The following is a 16,072-nucleotide window of genomic DNA, read 5'->3' as shown; positions in this document are numbered from 1 at the left end:
AGAAAGATAGAAAGAAAGAAAGAAAGATAGATAGATAGATAGAATAAATATACATATAATAAATACTGTATTTTTGGAGTATAAGACACACTTTTTCCCCTCAAAAAAGAGCCTGAAAATCTGGGTGCATCTTATACACTGAATACAGTATTTTTGCCTCCCGAAACCCCGCCTCCTCACCAAAATGGCCATACATTGAATTGAATTGAATTGAATTGAATTTTATGATTTGTATGCCGCCCTTCTCCGGGAGGGACTCAGGGCGGCGAACAACTCAAAAGGGGGAAAAGGGGAACATAGAACAGAATACAAGTAATTAAAATAGGCAAGAATCACACAAGCACACAAGTCGAGAGGGGAGGGGAACTCATCAACCCCAGGCCTGCCGGCAAAGCCAGGTTTTGATGGCTTTTCGGAAGGCCTGGAGAGAGGTGAGGGTCCGAATCCCTGCGGGGAGTTCGTTCCAGAGGGCCGGAGCTGCCACAGAGAAGGCCCTCCCCCGGGTAGTAGCCAGGTGGCATTGGCTGGTAGACGGAACCTGAAGGAGGCCAACCCTGTGTGATCTAATGGGTCTTTGGGAGGTAATTGGCAGCAGGCAGTCTCTCAAGTACCCAGATCCAATACCATGAAGGGCTTTATAAGTTACGACTAGCACTACATAACCTTTAGGAGATTTTCAGAGTGCTCCTGGGTGCTGGGGAGGGCAGAAATGAGCGAACAATGGGCTGTTTTTGCCCAATTTTCCCCCCAGCCTCCAGGAGCACTCTATAAGCCTCCTAAAGGCTATGCATGCCCTTTTTTTTGACAAAAAATGGGCCTGTTTTCATGAAAAACGGGCCATTTCTTGCTCATTTTTGGCTCCCCCCTCCAGGAGCAATCTACAAGCCTCCTAAAGGCTATTCATGCCTTTAAAAAAAATGAGCCTGTTTTCGCAAAAAATGGGCCATTTTTGGGAGGTCTTTTAAAAATTTTTTGCCTCTTCTAAATCTTGGTGCGTCTTATACTCTGGTGCATCTTATACTCTAAAAAATACAATACATTTAATTAGAAGAAAGTCAATTTGATCTAGCGTTTAAGGCACCAAGTGGGAGACTATGAGTTCTAGTCCCACTTTAGCCACGAAAGCCAGCTGGGTGACATTGAGCCAGTCACTCTCTTTCATCCCAACTCACCTCACAGGATTGTTGTTAAAAGGGAACATAGGAGGAGAAAGATGTGTTGGATATATTCACCGCATTGAGTTATTTGTAAAAATAATAAAGGCAGAATAGAAGCAAATAGACACACAAGCAAGCAAACAAGCAAACAAATCTTTGAGATGTACATGCAGAACCTAAGGCTGGTTCCAGCTTCCTATGCTGGGAGACGATAACTATAAGAGAAACTGAAAAGTAAAAAATAATATAGCACAGGTGTTGTAAAAATTACTTCTAGATATAGGAGAGAATTTAATTTGGAGAATTTAATTTTATGTTTCTTAAATCCAACCATTGTGGCATAACACAATGTGTGAAACTAGATCCTTGGGTGTGGGGAAAGAGTTATATATCTAAAGTTTATGATATATGATATGGTGTACTATATTTATTATACATAGCGAATGCTTTTTAAAAATCAATATAGAAAGTTCACTGATAGATGTGAATCAGGATTATTTTTATATTTTTCAAAATTACTTGAAGTAATGTAGAAATTGATACATGAAACAATACTAATTTATTCGCAAAACTAAAAAAAAAATTGGTAAGTGTTTGTGATAGACTGATGCACAAAGTAAGATGTTTTGCTGTGATTCTGTCTCATTTGCAAATACACAGGGGCCCTGTCAATGAGGGGCTTTGGGAGTTCATAGCATTGCTCAATAATGCATCATTTGGGAAGATCAGCATGCCTGGCCTATGGAGCATCCTACTACTGATGTACTGTGACATTTGCTCTCGACTGGCTGATTGTAAGGAGACAAAATATGCATCTGAAAGGCTAGGCTGGGGTTTCCATCAACTGCCAAAACATCTTAGGGAGATATTTACGCAAGCGAGATTAGAACAGCTTGACACAATGGTCAGATATGGGAGATTCCATTCTATACCCTACAATGAGCATTTCTGCATTTGTGGAGCTGCAGAGTTAGAAGACCTGGCTCACATCCTATTTAATTTTTGCTTGTATAAAGAGGTGAGAGACAGGTACCTTGGTCTATATACTAAACGAATGACCCATTGGGATCCCCATATCAAAACTACTTACCTTATGTGCACCCAGAACTGGAAAATAACATTTAACACAGCACAGTTCTTAAACAAAATGGTTCGGTTGAGTTCTGCATATATGGGATTGATTGGGGTAGATTGCAGGGGTGACACTAAAATATAATTTTATCATATTTTATCTATATCTTAAATTATTGTATTCTATTCCAATTTCATTTTAGATTGTATTTTATTCCAATTCCTTTTAAAATTGTATTTTATTAAATTCCATTTTATATTGCTTTTACCAAATTTTAGTAATAATTTGTTTCTGGAACTTTGCACTTTGATATGGCCCAGGGGCTAATCAATAAAGACTCAATGTCAATGTCAAGAATGTATACTGTCTTACAGGATAGGGGCAGTTTTTCTCCTTTAAACTAATGCATAAGGATATTGGAAGACAACTAATGTGGCTTCAGCAATTGAGCACTTTGGGTGCACCTATATGTCATTCTACTTTTGCTTAATTTAACCATAGTTTGGCAGATTGTTAAATATTTGAATAATTATGAAGAAATAAGCATAATTTCCACTATCATTTCTAGGAATTTGGAAACTTAGTATTTGTTCAGTTGCTGAATTTGCAAATAATGACATGGTAACTCTTCATCTAAAGTTTTTGCTGTTCAGACAAAGGGAGAAGAGAAAATATACCCTGGACTAAGTGAAATCCCTGAGACCTGTTACCATTATAGAATCATGGTGAAAATAAAGCTCCAGTAGGTTCACCATATTGCCAAGAAAATATTTTATATTATCTAGATATAGACACAAGAGTATAATTCTGGAATAAGAGAATGGAATCTGACAAATATTAAGATATGAAGTGCTAGGAAAAGGGAGAACTGGTTACATTTGGAATAAGCAGATTTCTGCATTTAAAAAATATAGAATAAAATGTTAAAATTCTATGCAAAAACAAAACTCTGCATGGACATGAAATCATTAGAAGTCAACCTGAATCAAAGCAGGTTTCACCTTTCATATAACTATTATACACAAGTATATACCTGTACATGGTATGAGTTATGTAATTAATTTTATCTGGTAATTGACAAGATTGAGAATGAAAATAGCCAGTTTGATGTAACCAATCAAAGAGGAATAATATGGACAGGTCAGGATGCTCTAGGAGTGCCATTAGAGAGCAGACTTAAATTTATTGTTCATTTTTAATAGCAGCTGCAGCTTTTGAAATTGATTGCTTCAAAAATGCAATTGATTGCCCTCAAAAGAAAGCTTTGCTTTCTATCTTCATTACTGTCTCCAATGGTGCAGGCTTAACGTTCTTTTGCAGGTTATTAATTGTAGTTAATTTACAATGTAAGTAGTTGAAAGCCTTTGATCTACATGGGCCTTGAAACTGCTCCCAGAGGGTAGGTCAATATTATGTGTTTTACAGGTGATCCTTTCATGTTCCGTCACTATATAGATGCTTATATGAGAAGCTGGAGAAGTACCAGGAACTGAAGGAGAAACTAGAGGGCATGTGGAAAGAAAGACAAAGGTGGTTCCAGTGGTGGAGAATTCAGGGTTGTGATTCCTAAGTTAGGAGAGTGGCTCTCCTAACAAGATTCCAGAAACATGAGAGCTCTCTGTCCACACCAAAGCAGTGTTGGACAGATAAGATACTGTGCAAAAACCTCAAACACCCAGGCTTGAGATTTACACATACACATGCACCAGAGGTGGGCTCTGGCTGACACTACTGCTGGTTCGCTCGTGTATGCTTGATGCACACTATGTGCGCATGTGCAGTTCAATTAAAATTGTTCCATGCATGCACAGAAGCAAAAAACAAGATGGCACCACTATAGGAGAACTAGTTTGGGGGCATGGCAGGCCTGGGTCACTGCCAGTTCCAGTGACCCAGATGGCCAAACCACTCAGTTGAACCAGTCTGAACCAGTAGGAACCCACCAGTGACATGCACACACATGCACACAAACTTATGTGAGAGAGGTGGGGAGAAAAAATTGTATTTATTTGGCATTCTGAACACCATACTAAGCTCATACGAAGGTGGCTATCCCTATCTAATTCTTTCTATAATTTTCATCAGCACTAGCCAAACACAGACAAAGAATGGGCTAAGGATACTGGGAATTGTCTTTAAATTAACAAAAACTGAATCACATCTGGAAAACATTCTAAAAATTCTAGTCCCACTCACTTTGGTGACATGACAATGCCTTTCTGTGCCCGTTGAGCTCCCTGAAAAGTTGATTGCTTCTGGCTTAAGGAAATGTTGCAAAGATTATTTCTTTTAGGACGGTGTTACCTCTCATTTCTCCGTTCTTTTTTCTCACACATGTAGATGCTAAACCAGGTGCTACCTTATCCTTTACTCCAGCCAGCAAAATGCCTTACGGTAAATAATTGTTGGATTCAAAAGTATGATACCGCTAATTTCTAATGTGGTGCCTATAGTTTTGGCTTAGCTTGAGGTATGTATCTATCTAGTCTGACTTAAGTGTTACGTCCATAGGCCTGAGGAGAGGGGTGGTGGTGCAGCCAGTACATTGTTCCGGTGCCCATGGGGTTCAAAGGGGGCCCATGAAATGATTTTTTTTAAAAAAATTGCAAAACCAATTTTTAAAAAAGAAAAACAATCTTGGATATATACTTCATACTCTATACTTCGTGTGTGTAGCAAAACCGCCTTGCAGTCTTGACAGTCTTTGACATAACTTTTATTAATCTGAAACTCAGTAAACATTTATGTAATTTACTGAATTTTAATTTCATTACTTATTTAAGTCCATTTCATTTATGAATATATTTTATATTTCATTTCAGTTTATGAATGGTTACGAAATGTCATCTCAAAAATCTGGAGCTCAAAAATGCAAGGAAAAGCAGAAACGTGTGTCCATGAGGGGGCTCATATTAGTCTTGTTCCAGCACTTAATAATCCTCTCGGCAGCCCTGTACGTGCAGACTTGGTTCCACTAACTACAGCTGAAACACCTACAAGAATGCAACTAACAGAATTTGCACAGGTGAATGAGTGTCCTATTTGAGCAATGATTCGATAAGGCTGCTTTAAGAGCTGACTTCTCTGTTGAAGCCATGGAACATTTTGTCGGCAATTTATCAGCATGACTGCACTGCTGGGAAGTAAACTGGGAAGATTTGCAAATTCAGAGAGGCATAGAGTTTTGCACTTTAGAAGGAAAGGACATTTCAGACCTGGGAAATGCAATTTCCCCCAATGCTGGATAGATGTAAAACCACCTGCATTTGGCTTTAGGCATACGGCACGAAGGCTGGAGAGGATGGTTTCATTCAAATTATATAGGGCATAAAATTCAACTCAGAGAGATCATTCTATCTTCCTGTCCCCCCTTCCAATAATCTGAGAACATAAGCATTTCCCCCTTCTTATTCTCTGATTTATTATGCATGGACCCAATTTTTAACACTAGAAATTTTTATTTTGAAAGATTGCATGGATATGATGGGAGGTGATGGTTACTTCACAAGGCAAATGGCTATAAGCATCCAATAGCCAATGACAACAAGGTCATTGCTATTTGGGAAATATTTGCATAACTACAGGGATGCTGGCTGGGGAATTCTGGGAGTTGAAGTCCACATGTCTTAACATTGATGAAATTGATAAAAGCTGCTTTATGAGATCTATTTATTGCAATTCAGGATCACTAAATGAAGCACTTCCCTCCAAATTCTGAAATTTCTCTTCATAGTACTGATTTCCCACATTCTTTGTTCTCAGTTCTGAAAAATATGAAAACAGGCATGTTGTGCTTTCAGTAGATTTTTTCTTTCAAATTGTCTTGCTTTCCCTCCACAAAACAGATACTCCAAGAGCATGTTGATGATTGAAAACCACCTCCGTGTTGATTTGTATGAATTTGGCTGTATGGAAATGCTTATCCCTTGGGAATGGTTTTTTTTTTTTTTTTTTTTGCTCTTACTGCTGTCATCCAAATATCAAAGTTTTATGTTCCATCCAGATTGGCCAAAAAGAAATTGAGTGATACTTTAAAAAAATGGAAATGGGGAATAAAATGCTATGGGCTTTGTGGCAATTCTATGGGACTTCAAAGGACACAATTGGCAATTATTGGTGGTGGGCAGGTATTGGAGTTGTAATCCATTTTAAGAAAGGAACAGCAGACAGGGAAGGTCCATAATAAGAGTTACTGGGAGAGAAGGATAAGGGAACATCATATCATTCTTCCCAGGTCTGCACAAATGCCTGAATGCTTTGTCTAAATTTTTGTGTCTTGTATTCCATATTAAGGGATGTTTAAAGGTTTCAAAACAAAGGCTGGTCTGGAGCAGGGATGCTAACTATGCCTTTCGGGAGGCAAGCTAGCTACCTAGCAATAGGTTTTCATTTCCCTAAGATTTTACGGAGCGGGGCATAACTGCGTTAAAGGTTGTTAAGGGAGTGGCCGGGAGCCATCACAGAAAACCATTTCTCTATATTTTCAAAGATTTGTGCGCCGCACAGAATTGAAATACACATGGGTTAGTGAAGTGGTGGCTTTGAAAAGGAGCTGTTGCATCAGGCTATAGCAAGGAGCAGCTATAATTTCTTGTGTAATTCCTCGCCTCCCCCCCCTCCCCGCATCACACTCCAGCTTTTTAATGAAGGGTGGGGCAAGCTGGTAACAGCTTCACGGGTTGCTAAGGGAGGGGCTTTGGCGATCCAATTTTCTCTATAGATTGGCAGAGAAGGGGAACGTTGCATCACGCAAGTGGTGGCGAGGGCACTCCCGTTCTTTCTTTCTTTCCCTCCTTCCTAGCCTCTCCGCGTCGCCTCCCCCCCCCTTTCCCCAACGTGCAAAAGAGACAGGAGCCTCACATGATCCGCTACAGGCTGTGCCTTTGGATGACTACGAGAAAGGAGCGAGCAGGGAGGGGCCGCGGGGTGGAGGCAGGCAAGCGAAGGGCTAGATCGTGCGCTCTGCAGCTGTGCCCGCTGCTACCTCCAGTTCCACCGGAGATACTCCCTTTCCCTATGGATCGCCCCTGCGCCGCCCTTTGGAGACAGCGAGGGGTTTAGCATGGAAGAGGTAAGGGGGCAGCGTGGGTTCTGGGGAAGGCTGCTGGCATCAGGGCGTGGCGCTTCTGCTGTGCTTATTTGAGAGGAGAGGGCTGTATTTGCCATAGGGAGGGTGCGTACGGGAAGAAGTGGAGGGGTGATGACTTTAGTGGGTGCGGTGCGTCTGGTCTGGATGGACATCGAGGTGAGACTTTGATGGCAATAGCGGGTGGTGGTGGGGAGAGAACGTGTGCTGAGGCGCTGGTTGGTAGCAAAAGTGCCCGAGGCAGGGCTGCAGCCTCAGTCACCAGGGGTGTGGGAAGCCGGGATGCACCCGTGTGGAGCGAAAGCGGGCAGCGGCGGCTTCGGTGGATATGCCTGGGGATGGATGAGAACAAAGCTTTCCGGGAGGAGGGTTGGGGATGGCATTTGGTGAGTTGGGGTTGTTAAACATCTGTGGGTTACCAGCCTGCACTCCATGTGCAGGCTAGAGACCCCCTCGGATAAACAGTGGGCAAAGGCGGTGGTTCTTTTGAGCGCCAGAGGTGCTGCTTGGTGCTTTCAGCTAGGAAACCTGATGGAGGTGCTGAAGATCCAAGGTGGAGCTATTCTGAGAATTTCGGGATATACAGAAAAGACAACAAAGAATATTGGTTGCATTTAAAAACAAGCCACAATTTAATTTTTGACATTTTAAACTTTAATTTTACTCTTTAAAGACTAGCCATATTTTGGTGGAAGCTGGGATGGGCTAGAAATGATCCTATCAAAAACAGGTGCAGGAAATGTGAAGATTATAAAGTTATAATTCAGGGCATGGCTGGGTGGTGCCGGACCTTTGTGTCACCTGCTGGGCTGCTGTATGTGAGGCAGAACAAGAATCAAGTGACAAACTGAGTTTCAAAAGGCAACGAGAATTGGTGGCATAATATAAACAGGGCTTTATGTGACAGTTAGGGAGTGCATATCATAAACAACTGTGATATGTTTAATAGTTTTGGGCTTAACGTGAATCCAGCCATGATGTTATAAACCATAGTCTTGTTCATACTGAGTCATTGTGTCTTCTTCAATAAACCATCATTGCAACAAACCAGTGTGCAAAACCAGCTCTGTAATAGGTCACATTTTATCAAATGGAGTACAATGGGCATTTGTATTGGGGTAATTACATGATTAATCAGAAAACCCTACATAGAGTTAAGGTGTAGGACAATAGGAGCATACAATAGATGAAGGTTTACAGAATTTGGGCGGTTCTTCTGGGTGGGGGAAGAGTTGAATTGTTTAAGATGTGGGATTGGGATAATTTGGATTTGGAGGGATGGAGGCAGAACAGTCTTTGATGAGTTGGATCAGCATGTGAGTTTAGGGAGTTATGAATATTTGCAGTATATAAGTTGCCATATGATTTTGGAAGTTTGAAGCCTTAAAAAACTCCAAAGCATATTGTCCCTAGAAATGACATTTAAATCCTAGAGTTTAAGAATGGAGTGGGGGGGGGGATAAATGGAGTTCAGTTTGATTTTATGGATTAATTGCATGCATTTGAGTAGTAAGCAGTAAGAAGAAAGCACTATACAATCCTTATTTATTGTGCTTTGTATATTGACAGAAGCAATGGGATAAAATGGTTGATATGTCAGACTATTTTATTTTTTATTTTTCACATTTTTATACTGCTCATCTCCCTCAAAGAGGGACTAAGATTTTAAACTCAAATTCAGATCTCCATTTATCTAAGAAGTTTACTATGATGTCTACTGGCTACCTTGGAAGGCTGCTGTAAAAGCAAGATAGGAATGAAGAGAAATGGGTAGAGAATAATATATACAAGTTTGAGACCTTTGGAAAAAGATGAATATTTTGAAATTGCAATTTATTATGTTTTGCTTTATTTTAATGTGTGCAGTTTTGGGATTTTTGTTGTTGTCTCTAATACAATACAATACAATACAATACAATACAGTACCATACCATACCATACCATACCATACCATACCATACCATACCATACCATACCATACCATACCATACCATACCATACCATACCATACCATAACATACAATAGCAGAATTAGAAGGCACTTTGGAGATCTTCTAGTCCAACCCCCTGCCTAGGCAGGAAACCCATAAAAATAATAAAAAACACATATCTAATATAAAATATGTATCTTTTTAAAATTCTGGTCACTTGTAGAACGTTTATTTAAAAAGTTTGTTTTATTTTCAGAAAGTTTTAAGTTAAAATGTGAAAATAAGAAAAAAATGTTTTTAAGCAATTTTAAAACAATTTTATTGGGATTATTTTTTGTTTGGAATATTGCCAAAAGTATCTCCAGTGAGATGTTTGGGTAACAGTAAATAAATTTCCTTGAAAGATAATTTATTAATTCCTTGCAGATTTTTCTCAGCAAAGTACAGCTTTGAGAAATGCTTGGTGTTTTCTATGCTACAGTCTTGATTCACACAGGGTATCCGTGAGATCATTGGGCCATCTGAACTGACCCTGAAGCCTAGAATAAATCTGGATGTCTAGATTTTCTGTACATTCAATGGTTCCAAGTGAAAATGAATACAGGAAGTCCTTGACTTGCAACAGTTCATTTAATGACCATTCAAAGTTACAACAGCACTTAAAAAATGACTTATGACCGTTTTTCACAGTTATGACCTTTCCAGCATGCTCCTAGTCAAGTGATCAAAATTCAAATGCTTGGCATCTGGTTCATATTTATGACAGATGTAGTGTCCTGGGGTCATGTGATCCCCTTTTGTGACCTTCTGGCAAACAAAGAAAATGGGGTAGGCAGATTCACTTAACAACTGGGTTACTAATCAACTGCACTGAGTCACTTAGCAACAGTGACAGGAAATGTTGTAAAATGGGGCAAAACTTACTTAACAACAGACAATTCAGGCTCAATTGTGGTCATATGTCGAGGACTACCTTAATGTACTCTAAAACGGAAGAGTTTTAGTATAAGGAAAGCCAATTTTCTCAAATAATGCTGTGGGAAGGCGATCACAATTCTTTTCTGCATTTCCACAATACATATGCGCCGATAGTGGAAGCCTTAGTAAAAGTATTCAGTTGAATTCTAAGCTATCAGGATGAGTTCCCTTCTGCAGTGAGAGATGAGTGATTGGTTTGGTCTTGTCTTAATGGGGCTTATGAGCTCAGCCAATTTTGATTTATTCAATAAAACCACATTTAAGCAGGCCAGGGCTTATTGTGATATGTGAATGCAGCCATTGAGTTTATGTCTAAGTTTAGATTTGGGCATCTCCCAATCTATGCGTCATTCTTTTAGTTGCAACATGTCACCAGTTCTGATCAGAAATCATGTATAATTTGTGTCTCAATTGATGCAGAGGCCTGGGAACCCTTGCTTCTGTACTTTTCCATCTATCAACCTTAGTTTTGCCTGCTTATTCCCGATACATTCCTCCTTTCCCAGTGATTTAATTATTAGAGATAACAGTCTACGGCAAGATGTCCAGTGCAGAATGGAAAGCATTTTGGTATCTCTATGAAAACAAATTAGAATAACCCTAAAAATTATATCCATTCATCCTTAAAGGCTTGCCTGAATACAAACTCCTTGTAGCAACATGCTGATATTTATGACTAGCTGGTAATTAAACAATTGCACTTTGAGCATGCTCACTGAAAATTGGTTCTTGCTTCTAGTTTGGCAGAGATCAGTGTGTTCTGTCTCCCAGCTGCTAATGCATTATATGAGCCATAATGTATAATTATGTATCTCCCAATGCATTTCTATTTATCATTTTATTCTGGCTTTTGAACCAATGACAAAGTCCAGTGGCACTTATTTCCTTTTCAAATGAAGTATCTGATGTCTAAATATGCACATTCTTGCATGGAAACATTTGCAATTTTGTCAGGAAAAAAAGTATGCTGGGCTCTTGTTGTTGGTTTATCCATAAAGCAACACAAATGGTTTTTTTTTTGTCCTGTCCTTGAGAAAGGAGAAAAATATAATAAAAATATATTTTTAAAAATACTACTCCCACAGTCTACAGGAATGAGGCTGGAATCATATGTGGGATGTATTATGAGTTATTTTTAGGGCTGTCTTTAATGGACGTCAAGCTGTTTGATGCTCTGTGGACTAACAATAACCATGGTGGGAAAACCAGCAACCTCTTCCTGTCCTAAATGTGTGGCAGGGCAAGGTTCATTGTTTGAACTACTATTTTTGTTGTTTCCTACTTATTTGCCTTATTTGTACGCTTACCAGGGCAAAAAGGCAGTCTACTTCATGCAGGGGCCAATCATCATTTTTTAATCTCTCAAAGTCAGTATTCCTATAGCTATATCTTAAAAGAATCTTTGCTTTCACCAAGAATTGCCCAGTCACACAAATTATCTAAACTGTAGGGAACACAATCTGTACTACAAGTTACTTGGCTTCTTCCCTCATTTTATCTTCTAACATAAGGAAAAGCTTGTTGGGTAAAAATTCTGCTTTTTGTTTATTAGTGGGAACTTATGGTAGAATTGAAATTTGGCCTTAAATGAGGCTGATATCCCCATTTTCATCCTCCCTCCCCCCCCACCTTCCCAAGAAATTGGCTATGCATATAATGTTTGTGGCCTCTGTTACAGCTGAAATAGCTTTGAGGCATACAGCCTAATGGCTCATAGAGCCCAATGGCTGGAGATAAATGGTAGCCCATCATCATAGATTACTGACTTGAGCCTGGTTGATTAACTATCTCCAAATGCTGCTCTTATCTACACCCTATAATAGGGGTCTCCAACCGTGGCAACTTTAAGACTTGTGGACTTCAACTCCCAGAATTCTAGGAGTTGAAGTCCACAAGTCTTAAAGTTGCCAAGGTTGGAGACCCCTGCTCTATAATACCTACATTGTGCTAAAAAGGACCTGGGTAGTTTGTGGTACAGCATATGGTGTAAACCACGTCTCCTAGATGATGATTTCATACACTGATTTCATAAATTGTATGTCTTGCTTAACTGTGGATTATTAAACTTATCATGGTTGGTTGATTTTACACTGCAAGGTAAGCTAAAACCAAGTTTCCCGTCTTATATTTTATCAAGTGAAATTAATTAGATTTTTTAAAAAGCAAATAATTGTATGAGAAACTCTCATTACAGTTGTGGGCTGGATTGAAGAAAAGGCAATTTTCAAATAACTTAATAGAAAATAGAAGCCCTCTTTTTGCCATGACACCTGGATGGACAAGTCTGTGTAATTATTTGGGACTAAGTGTGATTTGAAGAAGAGTTTTCTTCTTAATGAGGAAATGATGACTGCCAAATGTTGAATAATGGCTTATATTTTTGACGTTGGCTGCAGGAGATGGTGACTGGATGCAGCCCAGCTAAATTGGGAGAAGTTAGAAAAAAGGATAGTAAAAGTGCCCATCAGAAGTTGGCAGATTCTGGAAAAGATAATCAAGCAACGAATTAGTGAACACCTATAATTAAACAAAGTAATAGCCAAAAGCCAACATGGGTTTGTCAAAAACAGATCATGCCAGACTAATCTTATTGCATTCTTTGATAATATGACAAAATTAGTGGCCAGAGGAATGCCGTCAATATAATTTACTTGGACTTCAGTAAGGCATTTGATAAGGTAGACCATAACCTACTACTAGATAAAGAAGAAGAATGTGGATTAGACAGCATCACCACCAGATGGATTTGTAACTGGTTGACCAACCACATTCAGCGTGTAGTCCTCAATGGAACTGCATCTTCATGGAGGGAAGTATGCAGTGGAGTACCCCGAGGCTCTGTTTTGGGCCCAGCACTCTTCAACATCTTCATCAATGATTTGGATGAGGGGATAAATGGGGAACTCACCAAATCTGCAGATGACACCAAGCTGGCAGGAATAGCCAATACTCCAGACGATAGGCTAAAGATACAGAAGGAACTTGACAAACTTGAACATTGGGCACTATCTAATAAAATGAAATTCAATGGGGAAAAGACTAAGGTTCTACATTTAGGCAACAAAAATGAAATGCATAGGTACAGTATAGGTGGTACCTTCCTCAATAGTAGTAACTGTGAGAGGGATCTTGGAGTCTTAGTGGACAACCATTTAAATGTGAGCCAGCAGTGTGCAGCAGCTGCCAAAAAAACCAACACAGTTCTAGGCTGCATAAACAGAGGGATACAATCAAGATCACATGAAGTGTTATAATGCCTTGGTAAGGCTACACTTAGAATACTGCATTCAGTTTTGGTCACCACAATGTAGAAAATATGTGGAGACTCTAGAAAGAGTGCAGAGAAGAGCAACAACAAGCAATGGGTGGAAACTAATCAAGGAGAGAAGCAACACAGAACTGAGGAGAAATTTCCTGACAGTTAGAACAGGGGTTGGTCTAGAAGACCTCCAAGATCCCTTCCAACTCTGCTATTGTATTGAGTTGTTTCATGTGTGTGTGTGTGTGTGTTTTGTGTGTGTGTGTGTGTGTGTGTGTGTGTGTTGGGCAGCATATACTCAGTCATATTCTGGTAATATAATGCCTGAAACTTTTAAAAAGTAAAATAGTTGTAACAAATAATTAAACCATTCAGGTATATAAAAAGCAAAGTTGCAATAGTTTGCTTTTTTTCATGTAATTTATTCTGCACATGTCAATCAAGTGTAACAAGAGAAGGAGCTATTCAAGGTGCTGAAATATCCCACCAATGCTGGAAATCCTGTTCAGAATCCCCCACCTCAAAGTTACTTCTCTTTGAAAACATTTTTTCAACCAGCTATGAGAACTAGAAATATCTGTGTTTTAAGCAAACATAAATTCTGCTGAGATTAAGTGGATATTCCAATCTTCCAATCTTCATGTTAAATTCTGAGGATTCGAGTCCTTGACCATGCACACACTCTGTTAAAAATGTGCGTTCTCCATGTCCTAGTTCTATAGTGAAGAAAAAAGTACATTTTTTGTAAATAATTTCTTCCTATTCGTTAAATAACTTGTTATTGCTCCTGGAGTTTTCCTGAAAAATCAGTCCTAATGATTAATTTGACTGTAATATTTTTCCCATATGTATATATATGTATGTATGTAATATGTGTGTGTATGTGTGTATACATACATATTCACACTCAAACACTATAACTTTTGGGCGGAAGAAGTTTGTTTTGCAGAAGAGATATGCTGTATTGAGTTACATTTCTACTGACTTCCTGGAGAGCATCTGTTTAACTGTAGTTAATAAACAAGAAATCTGCAGCTTGATAATATCTCCTGGTAAAATGAGCAGCTGTAATTGAGCAAAGTTTTAATCACTGAAACATCTGAGATACACACCGCTCCCACTGCTCCACACTGGCCTGAAATCCCAGTTGCACAAAGAATACACAGACTTAAGAGGAAAATATTTTGCTATTTGCTCCCAGAGAGATCTTGGTGGATTCAAACTTATCCTTCTTCTAAGCATCGGTTCCAAGTTTTCTTCTCAGCCTGGTGCAGACTGAGAGTTGTGGAGGGTCTCAGGCTGGGGAAAGGATCGAGCATGCCTATTTAAAAATTGACATTTTAATTGTTGTATTTTAATTGTTGTATTTTACTATAAGCACCATAAAATCTGGCTCTATATGTTGCATATGGCATTGGACTCTGAATGTTGGCTTGGAGGCTAAGTTGGGTTGGTGTCAGTGCTGGTTTCTGTTTCCAACCCAACAATCCTGTTATCCCATACAAATATCCCAAATTACTTATTTGCCATTGATTTTCAAATTCATTTGGTGTCCTTGAAGATACAAATCGTTGTGGTTTGAAGAATCTGTCTGCTTTCCAGCTTCTCTTGGCTTAACATCACTTATTTTCTTCCCTTCCTTCCAGTTTAAATTTCAGGAATTGGCTACCTCCTTTGTCTAATATTGCAATGGCTACACACTTTCAGTACCCTTCTCACTACTCACGTAATGTAATCCCTATCCCCATGCTTCTTTTTTCTGCCTTTCAATTCATCCTCACTGAATCATTATTTTGATAAGTTTGTAATGTAAGAATACTGTAGCACTGGCTCCTAATGTTTCTATTTCCTCATGTTCCTGATGCTTTCTTTCTACTCTTCAAGGTGGAGCCTTTTATTCCTGTCCTCAAGTACCCACAGGTTTTTCACCCCAAGAAATAAAGATGTTGGAAGGAACATCTTGGAGAGTGGCCAGATATGTTCTCCAACAATCTTTTCTAGTTCCCAAATACAGCTATTATATGAATTGCTTCTGTCTATAGGCTGTGGGCACAAAGGAAATAGGCCTGGCAATGTTCAGCAATATGGGGAGTCAGATTAAAGGTAAAAGTTCCCCTTGCACATATGTGCTAATCGTTTCTGACTCTAGAGGGTGGTGCTCATCTCTGTTTCAAAGCCAACGAGCCAGCACTGTCCAAAGACATCTCTGTGGTCATGTGGCTGGCATGACTAAATGCCAAAGGCACTTGGAATGCTGTTACCTTCCCACCAAAGTGGTCCCTATTTTTCTACTTGCATTTTTACATGCTTTTGAGCTGGTAGGTTGGCAGAAGCTAGATCAAGTAATGGGAACTCACTCCATTATGCGGCACTAGGGATTTGAACTGCTGAACTGCCAACCTTTCTGATGGACAAGCTCAGTGTCTTAGCCGCTGAGCCACCATGTCCCTTGAGTCAGATTAGAAAGACTTATTATTGAGGTGTGACTTGTTGAATAGTAAGAGCTGGGCTTCTACCAGTTGTACAGCAGAGCAATCCTTTATGGAGTAATCTTTCCTATGCCTTGCCCCCACTTCTTATTCCCAACTT

General features: G+C 39.4%; 1 protein-coding gene across 1 annotated transcript in view; it reads left to right on the top strand.

Moving 5' to 3' along the window:
* Positions 1-7,176: 7,176 nt before the first annotated feature.
* ARHGAP23 (Rho GTPase activating protein 23) overlaps positions 7,177-16,072 on the top strand; it is a 218,195-nt gene continuing 209,299 nt past the window's right edge. Inside the window, exon 1 of the mRNA XM_087713559.1 lies at positions 7,177-7,300. Coding sequence (XP_087569685.1) covers positions 7,292-7,300 — 9 coding nt within the window. The 5' untranslated portion in view covers positions 7,177-7,291. The remainder of the gene's footprint in view (positions 7,301-16,072) is intronic.

Source organism: Thamnophis sirtalis, unplaced genomic scaffold (genome assembly GCF_051295495.1).
Source record: "Thamnophis sirtalis isolate CommonGarterSnake01/CBP01778 unplaced genomic scaffold, rThaSir2_p1.2 scaffold_4, whole genome shotgun sequence".
In the NCBI taxonomy this organism is placed as follows: Eukaryota; Metazoa; Chordata; class Lepidosauria; order Squamata; family Natricidae; genus Thamnophis; species Thamnophis sirtalis.
Note: the sequence above shows the minus strand (reverse complement) of the source record. Positions and strands in the feature narration are given on the sequence as shown.